This window comes from Chiloscyllium plagiosum, chromosome 31 (assembly GCF_004010195.1).
Source record: "Chiloscyllium plagiosum isolate BGI_BamShark_2017 chromosome 31, ASM401019v2, whole genome shotgun sequence".
NCBI classification, from domain to species: Eukaryota; Metazoa; Chordata; class Chondrichthyes; order Orectolobiformes; family Hemiscylliidae; genus Chiloscyllium; species Chiloscyllium plagiosum.
The window spans coordinates 1,405,728-1,415,585 of NC_057740.1; the positions used below are offsets into that span (position 1 = coordinate 1,405,728).

Here is a 9,858-nt window from a genome sequence, read left to right on the forward strand (position 1 = left end):
CCTTGGCTAAAGAATGTTCATAATACAAGATGTGCCATGAAAAGGGAATAAAAAAGTGAAAAAACACACACACACACACAATTCTATTGCAGTTATTGAGAGTCCAGGACTAATGTGCACTGCCATGGCACTAAAGCATTAAATGTCAATGATAATAGAGAAGCTGCCATAAATATTTTCAATTACAATATACAGTACTCAAAGTCAGCTTTTATGCTACTCAGCCATTACTTATTTACATCCTTGTACCACATTACCAGTAAAACAAAAGGAAGTCCAATTTTAATGATTAGTTTTATTCAGGCACATTTTCACTGTAATTTGGTTTAACTCCACTGATTCTGATCGATTTTGGACTTCAGATATATAAATGCATTGAGACAAAGTTCTGAAACACAAACTTGTAATAACAACAAAAACTGGAAGAAATTGCTAACAGTTAATATAGATTCAACAAAAACACAAAAGTAGACCATTCAGCCCAACAGCTGTGTGTCAGTGATTACACTCCACTCAAGCAGCCTCCTTACTTCACCTAGCTCTGTCTGGATATCATCCTACAATACTCCCTTCTCCTTCATGTACTTATCTAGCTTTCTCTCAAATATATATGCCACATTGGAGTTGATACAATGAAAAGGATAGGCAGTTCCTGATTCAACAAGACTATGGAGTTTATATTGAACTGTGAAAGTCCATGTTGAGAAACTGGATAAGAGACTGCGTTGTACAGAGGAAATTGTACCCTTATGAACAACATCAATGTTAAATTCTCGAAAAAGCAAAGGCTTGGCTGGGGAACACCTTCACAGCAACTATCCTGTTAAGTGCTGTAAGAGCCTTAAAAATAAGTGCGCCATTTGGTCCATTGACAAGATGACTGATGCTGACCTCAATTCCACTTCCTACAACATCTCCACATGCTTCTTGACTCATTCGCAGTCTCAATGACCAGGCATGCACTACTCTCTGGGACATGGAATTTCACAATCATGGTAAGTTAATTTCTTCTAACTTCAGCCTCAATAACCAACTCCTTAGTCAAAGTACTTTCTGCGTTCTAGACACTCCAACCAGGGGAAACACCTTCCCAATTCCTAGTCAAGCTCCCGAAATACATTAAATGTTTCAATTAAATCACCACCATTTCTTCTAAACTCCAAACAATTTAGGTCCAGCCACTGCAATCTCTCCTCCATAGAACATTCCCTCCTCCCAAGAAACAACCTAGTGAACCTTTGTTATGCTCCCTCTAGGAACAAGTAAATTCTTTCTTCACTGAAGTCATCCAAAACTGCACACAGTATTCCAAATGAGGACTCACCAACACCTTAAGTGAGACTTATTTACACTTATGCTCCAAGTTCTTTCCCACATAATAAAGGCAACCCTTGAAGTTTTCGTTTGTGCAGCTGTGGTGATGTCCAGAACCAGAAGGAAGATGGTTCAAATCCCACCTGTCCCAAAGAGATTCTTTGTAATAAAAGCGAACCAACCAGTTGATTCATGTGCAAAGAAACCCAAGTCAGACTGAATCTGAACATTGAGGAGAAAGGGAGGTCTGCAGATGCTGGAGATCAGAGCTGAAAATGTGTTGCTGGAAAAGGGCAGCAGGTCAGGCAGCATCCAGGGAACAGGAGAATCGACGTTTCGGGCATAAGCCCTTCTTCAGGAACCTTCTTCCTGAAGAAGGGCTTATGCCCGAAACGTCGATTCTCCTGTTCCCTGGATGCTGCCTGACCTGCTGCGCTTTTCCAGCAACAGATTTTCAGCTCTGAATCTGAACAGTTCCCAGTCACTGGTCATTCAAAACTATTTAACTTCTTTGTTTTTCCTACTAAAGAGGATAACTTCACAATGCACCACATCATTTTCCACCTGTCATGTTTTTGTCCACTCACCCAATCCCTCTTTAGCCTCTCTGCATGTTCCTCACCAGTTACTTTCACAAGTAACATTGCATTGGCATGACACATCACTACATTAAACTCATAACACCATAAGATGTTAAAGCAAAGTAGGAAAATAACTTGTAACTTAATAAGCTGAGTGGAATATGCACATAATAGAACAATCCTGATAAGTTTTCATGTATACCACACTGAACAGATTTCAATTTATGAAGCTCAGCTCCCTCATCTTGACTGCTGTGGGAAGTGAATGTCTCATTACCCATAAAGGCTAGGAAAACATGAAGGGTGAAACTTGGAAGATGCTCACGTGTGAGCGAGAGAAAAAAACATTCTTCTGTAAATTACATTCACTGACTGAAGGGTTCAAGGGACAGCGAGAGCGAGAGCAAGAGCGAGAGATATATGGAAAGATTAGCCCGTTGTGGTCTGATTTGAGTGAACAGTGGCTTGTTGTGGATTGAATGTCTGTTTGTTGTTCCCTGGAGCTCGAGATCTGGGAAGGTTATGAATTGAATTTGCATTCTAGGAATCCAAGATGATTTTATAAGTAAAGCCATTTTGTAGGACAATGATATTGGACATGTTAGCTGAGCAAGGTTACCTCATGACCTTTCCACACAGTTTTGACTCATCCCTCGTTATGATGTACTGTTAAAGGGGAAGGTTATCAAGCCAAAGCAATCGACCATTTGGGGCCTGGCTGAATCAAGGTTTCCCACTCTGATGTGCATGTTGCTTAATTAGTCAGACCAGTCAATGAATTTCTCTTCCTCAGCAAACTTTTGCCGTTTTATTGCTGCTTATCTGATTAAGAAAATGTGGATTTTTTGTAATTTTAGTACCAATTTCTGTTTGAAGATAGCTTGTTTGCAACAATAAGGGAGGGGGGGGTAGACTGACAGAGCTCTCAGGGATAACAGCTGGCACCGCTACGCTGCTAAAGCTCAAGCCTGGCTTGTACGTATCTATGTTAGTGTAACATTGACGCCATTGGTAAATTTAAACCAAACCATCTGTAATAGTTTTATATTCCAGACTACCTCAGAGTACGATCTCTGGGATAAACCAAGACAGGCGACTGGTCAAGTCCATCAGGGATTCCCCGAGCCGTCTTGAATAGGTACTTTAGTACCACTTCTGACCTTATGATGGAAAGAAAGTCATTGATGAAGCAGCTGAAGATTGCTGGACCAAAGACACTCCTCTGAAGAATTCCTGCAGACATGTCCTGAGCTGAAGTGACAGACAACCACACCACACACATCTTTCTACGTGTCATGTACAACTCCAACCAGTGGAGAATTTTCCCATCGTTTCCAAATGACTCAAATTTTACTAGGGCGCCTTGATAACAAGTGTGGTCTTGATGTTAAGGGCAGTCACTCTCACTTCACCTGATGTACGTACATTAATTTCACGTGAACACTGGATAAGGCTTTGATTTAACTGTGATGCCGTTAAACAACCAGTCAACAATTACTGTTATATGGAGTCATGAAAGATAGTTAATAAAAATAGAAAGTGCCAGACAAACTCAGCAGGTTTGATAGCATCGCTGGTAAGAGAAACAGAGTTAACATGAGTCCAATGATTTTACTTCAGAGTGAAAATTATCCTGACAGAAGTTAATTCATTTCAAAGAGATGAAATAGAGGGAAAGGTCACATTGAGATTTGCAGTTTAGTTATTTTTCTTTCTCTCAAAAATACATCAGTAACTGATCAGCCTTTTCCCTGGCATCTGCCAGGGCCAGTCTGAACTAACAAGCTTGAACAGCTACTCTTTCAGCTGTAAAGAGTTGAAAAGTGGTATACTGACAGAGACAGCTACAATAGACGATACTCACTGACAACAAAATACACCAACAGGCTTTGTTTTTAACTATTTACTTGAAATGTGAACCACATAACTCTATTTCTTCCCCTTCTGTGTTTGAATTCTCTTCCACATTCCTCCTCACCCACTAAACCTGTCACTTCTCAAATCCCTCTTTCATTCCTTCCGTATTATTACTTTTCCATCTTAAACCTCTCTCATCCCCTCCTTCAAAAATCTCAGTTGAAACATAACCTGCATAACAACACAGTAATACACTCCGATAAACTCATTGCTGGGGTTTTACTTCACCAATGTATGGAGAAAGTATAAATGAAAATTCTCTTTAAAACTTTAAAAGAAAGTCAGGGAAAGATCTGACTGCTTAGTAAACCTCTCTTCCCCTCCAGTGCTAAATAGTTATCACATTAAATAAGGTAGTTCCTCTTCCTCTCCCGATGAGGAGAGAAAAAGCAAAGGAAAATAGACAAAAGGGAGATAATGCTTGTATTACTATTTAATTCTAAATTAAACACAAAACTCAAAGTACTGCATCCTGTAGGTAACAAATTAGCAGGCTGCAAAAGTAATTTGTGGTTTGTAGCAGTTCTTCAATTCAATAACGAATCAGAATTATTTTCAACATTTATTTAACTGAATTTACAATCCTTACAAATTCAGCAAAACTTAAATGGAAGTTGCTGTCTTCTCACAACTAGCATTATTTGAATGCTTAACTGCTAAGTTCATGCATGAAGACCCTAAATTGTTTCTACAATGTGCAGGACTGAGTACAATAGCCAGACAGCTAGACAAAGAAACCAATGAGCCACAATGCAAGAAAGTTGCATATAACTCACATCACCTTTATTGCCCATTTTTATGATCAGGTCTGTGCATGTGCGCACACGCGCACACACACACAAAACATCTCCTCCCTGTAAAGGAGCACTCAGCGTCTTACACAATACCAAATTACTCCAATATATCTCTCCTATTCCAACTGCAATTTAGTATTTGCAGTGAAACTACCAAGTTGATGAGTATATGAAGGATTATAAGGCCATTAAATACAACAGGACCTGGAGATGCACAAACACAGCATTGATTGGCTAATACTATTTAACTAAGTTTTCCCAGCCACTGAGAATCAGACATTTATACTTGACTTACTACAGAACTTTCAATGTACAATAAATTCTTTAAACTTTCTCCAAAACAAGGTCAGAAGTCAGACAACATCAGGTTATGGTCCAACAGACTTATTTTAAATCACAAGCTTCCAGAGCAATGCTTCACTATTGTAGTGTGAAACTATACCTGGGAGTTCAAAATATTAAAGATTCACCAAAGAGATTATTTTTTAAGAAGTTAGATTCCATTTCTATTAGCAGACAATAGCTACAGTACACATTGAATCTGGTGCATAAGCAGCATATCAATTAACTTCCACTGAGTATTCCTAATACCAATGCGTTAAATCAGCAGACTCTTAGCCACAGTGCTAGTTCAACCAGTTTTTACATTAATACAAATTTTATGCCAGAGGCATGTTACAGATCGCAAGAGATATAACTGTGAAACAATTCAAGTATAAACTGCTTCTTCCACTCATAACGCTTTTGCCAGAAACGTCGATTTTGCTGCTCCTTGAATGCTGCCTGAACTGCTGTGCTCTTCCAGCACCACTAATCTAAAATCTTCCACTCATAGTTTGCCTTCACACTAGATTGCTTACTGCAATTTATTCAAGTTTTAATGCTACAACTGTCTGACCTACAAAGTTTTAACAAAGTTAATATACTTCTCAAATTTCATGTGCAAATGTAGAGGGAAAAGATAGAATATAAATACTTATCATACAATGTCACTACCTATAGCAGTCCTTTTTAGCAATGTAAACAGTACAGATTCAAAAGCGCTATCTAGCATATATATGCACAAGACACGGATAAAATTCATTCCAAATTCAGAGGTAGTCCTCAGAAATATATAGAAGTCTCAATGTTCCATAACTTTGAACAGAACAAAAATTAAGGGCCAAACCCTAGCAAACTTTAAATCACCTTAGAACCGAGAACCTTACAATGTGGTTAAATCTGTTGATTATTTTCCAGAGAATGACAAAGGTTTCATCAGATGTGAAGTAACATACACTGTCAGAAAATAGGCATGAATGACCATCAATGAACATAAAAAGCAACACAGATAAGTCACCACAGCTTGTTAATCAGGTCCTGCAGGCCTGAATCAGAATTCAATTGTCTAGATAAATAATCAATTCACAAAATTAATTTTAAAAAAGTATCCTTTTGACTGTATATACTTCACAGGTAGACAGAAAGAATTATTTTAAGTTGGTGTAGCAAGCATAAAAATCTTTTATGTATCAAAATTGCCTTCAGCACCAAGGAAATCTATCTCCTAGTTGACAGGAAAACAATAATTCTGGTATAAACTACTTCTCCCACTCTCATGTCAAGAATGGGAAAAATAGAAAAAGTTGTAAACACTCAAAGGTTGTTAGTCTAAAGCATTAACTGTTTCTCTGCCTGCAAAAGCTACCTGAATCGATGCTGCCAACATTTGTTTTTAATTCAATATTGATATTTAACCAAACACCCAAAAATTTATTATCTATCTCTAATACATGTACCATCTACTAATTCAAACCCCTGTGTATACACATCAAGATGAATGCATCATCATGATTAATATAAAATGATAACTGCACAGCGAATTCCAAATATCAAATGTGACAAACAACATTCCTGTGCACAAGACTGCTCACAACTCACAAACCAACAAAACCAGAAAGAATCTCTCTCAGACTTAGACCACAATATACTGCCCAAAATACAAATGATATTATTTGGTATAAACGCAATTGCAGCAATGCCAAATCATGTTTAAGATCTCTGTCAATGTCAAATTTTGTGCACCTCAGACCACATTCTACTCTTAGAAATTCTAGCACCTAACCTGAGCCAATACTTCTTGTAAGTAGTACTACTATGCAATACCTACCTCATGTTTATAGCAAAATGCCTGCCTGTCTGGTATCAGGCCACCAACTTCACAAGCTAAATTAACCCGAATCATATTCACGATGGGTCTACGAGAATGGTTTCAGGCAAAGGCAAGAAAAACGTGAGCCAATTGTCCAGTGACCCCTGCTGGCTGTTTATGCTTTATATAGGTTTTTCTTTTGCTCGGATGTCAGGCTCAGTTGTGAAAACCCATCCCTGTCAAATAGCACAACAATCACCAACACTGCTTCCTGATCTGAAGAATGGACACTTGCAGAGTCATTTGATGGGTTAACAGTGCCTGTGAAACTCCATCTCAGCAAGCTGTCACATTCAGGAGAAGACGACGAAGGAGTCAGCTGAAAATATAACCTTGTGAGCGTCTACATGGTGCTCTGGGACAATGATAATTTCTCAGTCAACTTCTACTGCTCGCTGGAATGAAAGGAAGCAAAGCAGGAAAACTCTAGATCCACGTCCCAACATGAGAAAGGCGATACAAACACCGATTAGTGGGTATTTTTTTGGAAGCATCAGTCTTGGGAATATCTAAGGAAGTATACACATGAGGGGGCAGGGATGCAGACTTCCGCTGGGAATAGTGGAAGACAGTGCAGCAAGTGCAGACGCACCAAGCCTCCACACAGCAGGCTGATTGTAAACAAGCAGCAGATGGAGGGAGACCCCATACTCATGAGTGACAGTAAGAAGAGGAAAGGGAATAAGGGAGCGTGCTCTGCATTCACACAGCCGAGGATCTCTGCTGAGGGAGCGGGGCCCGGAGCTATTGCTAGGCCGGTGCGGGCTGGGGACGCGGCTACCATTCAGACCTGTACCCGCCTCATCCTCCCGCCCGTCGCCCACCCGCTCGGGCTCACCCCCGGCCGCGGCCTAGCCGTCTCTCCATTAGCCTCTCATTGACAGCGAAATTACTCGAAGACCCCGCTCCAGGGGCTTCGGGCTTAGGCGCAGGAGGGATTCAAGGTCTACTACCGCCGACCCGGGCTCGCCCTCTATTCCCTTCCACTCACCACCCACCCAACCCCAACCCAGCAGCTAGATCGTCCTCGGTACCTGAGTGAGGGAAACAAGCGCCGCCATCTTCCCCGCGGAGCAGCAGCCGCGCTCAGACCGCGGGGACAGAGGGAGGGAGGGAGCGCGCGCGCCCGCGCATGCGCGCACAGGCCTGAGTGCGCGCGCCCCCGCACACGCTGGGGGCTGTGCCTGACGCGCGGCCCGCGCACGCGCTGTGGGCCGACTGACATTGCCTCTTCCCGTGTGTGCGCAGAAGTTGCTGTCAAAAGGCACTGAGTTATACTTTAGGAAAAAGCGTGTCCCTAAAATATCGCTCTCAAACCAGCTTTTGAAACATAAACAAACAAACCAGAAGCGAAAAAAAAAACCCGCTGGTGCTGAGAAATTAATACAAAAACAGAAAAAGCTGTTGCTGTCAAAAGGCGCTGAGCTATACTTTAGGAAAAAGCGTGTCCCTAAAATATCGCTCTCAAACCAGCTTTTGAAAAATAAACAAACAAACCAGAAGCGAAAAAAAAAACCCCGCTGGTGCTGAGAAATTAATACAAAAACAGAAAAAGCTGGAAATACTCGGTGTTCTAACGAAAGGTCATCTGCCTAAAATGTTAACTCAGTTTCTTTTCTCCGTTGCTTGACCAGTTGAATATTTCCAATAAACTGTGCACTGTGATGATTGCACTAAACGCTGGATACCTCATGGGGTTTTGTGCATGCACTATCCTAATTGAGCATTTGTCCGTGTACCAGCATCGTTTTTAGGACAGAATTCTGAAATTCCCTACCCCGTACCATCATGGGAGCAACTCTCACTTCAAGGATTGCAGCAATTCATCCGGAAGGTCTATCAACATACCTTCAGGACAACGAGGGAAGAATATTAACTATCAAAGGACATTGTGTTACTCAGATGCTGACAATTAAATATATAAATGATTTGAATGTCAGCATAGGATGTATTGTTAGTAAGTTTGTAGATGACACCAAAATTGGAGGTGTAGTGGAAAGCAAAGAAGGTTGCTTCAAAATACAATAGGATCCTAATCAAATGGGCCAGTGGATTGAGGAATGGCAGATGTTGTTTAATCTAGATAAATGTGAGGTGCTGCATTTTGGAATGGCAAATTCATTAACTTATACACTTAATGATATGATCCGAGGGAATGTTGCTGAATAGAGACCTTGCAGTGCAGGTTCATAGTTCCTTGAAATTGGCATCGCAGGTATTTAGGATAGTGAAAATGTTTAGTATGTTTGCTTTTATTGGTCAGTGCACTGAATATAGGAGTTGGGAGGTCGTTGCGGCTGTACAGCATATTGGTTAGGTCACTTTTGGAATATTGTGTGTAATTCTGGTCTCCCTCCTGGAGGAAGGATGTTGTGAAACTTGAAAGGGTTCAGAAAAGATTTACAAGAATTCAAAGTTTGTGAGAAGATTTGTAGCTCGGGTGCTCGTTGTTGTGGTTCTGTTCGCCGAGCTGGGAATTTGTGTTGCAGACGTTTCGTCCCCTGTCTAGGCGACATCCTCAGTGCTTGGGAGCCTCCTGTGAAGCGCTTCTGTGATGATTCCTCCGGCATTTATAGTGATTTGTATCTGCCGCTTCCAGTTGTCAGTTCCAGCTGTCCACTGCAGTGGCCGGTATATTGGATCCAGGTCGATGTGCTTATTGGTTGAATCTGTGGTGGACAGCTGGACATCCTCAGTGCTTGTGTTTTTAATGATTACAAAGGTGTCATCCAATATCTGACCCAGAGTTTGGGTTGAATTTGACAAGCAACATGAATTCAACTGGGACAACACTACTATTATAGGACAAGCCAAACAGAACCACAACATTTACAAGAATGTTGCTAGGGTTGGAGGGTTTGAGGTATAGCGAGAGGCTAAATAGACTGGGGCTGTTTCCCCGGAGTGTCGGAGGCTGAGGGATGACCGTATAAAATCATGAGGAACATGGATAGGGTAAATAAACAAGATATTTCCTTGGGTTGGGGGAGTCTAGAATTAGAGGGCACAGGGTTGGGGTAAGAGGGGAAAAATTTAAAAGGAACCTAAGGGCCAACTTTTT

At 41.0% G+C, this 9,858-nt stretch overlaps 1 protein-coding gene across 14 annotated transcripts in view; it reads right to left on the minus strand.

Moving 5' to 3' along the window:
* Positions 1-7,920, minus strand: part of eps15l1a (epidermal growth factor receptor pathway substrate 15-like 1a) — a 390,058-nt gene extending 382,138 nt beyond the window's left edge. For all 14 annotated transcript variants that reach the window (XR_006316095.1, XM_043720770.1, XM_043720773.1 and 11 more), the window contains exon 1: positions 7,832-7,920. Coding sequence is in view for 13 of the 14 variants with exons in the window: in XM_043720770.1 (XP_043576705.1) it covers positions 7,832-7,858 (27 nt within the window). In the remaining variant the exon portion in view is untranslated. The remainder of the gene's footprint in view (positions 1-7,831) is intronic.
* Positions 7,921-9,858: the final 1,938 nt, after the last annotated feature.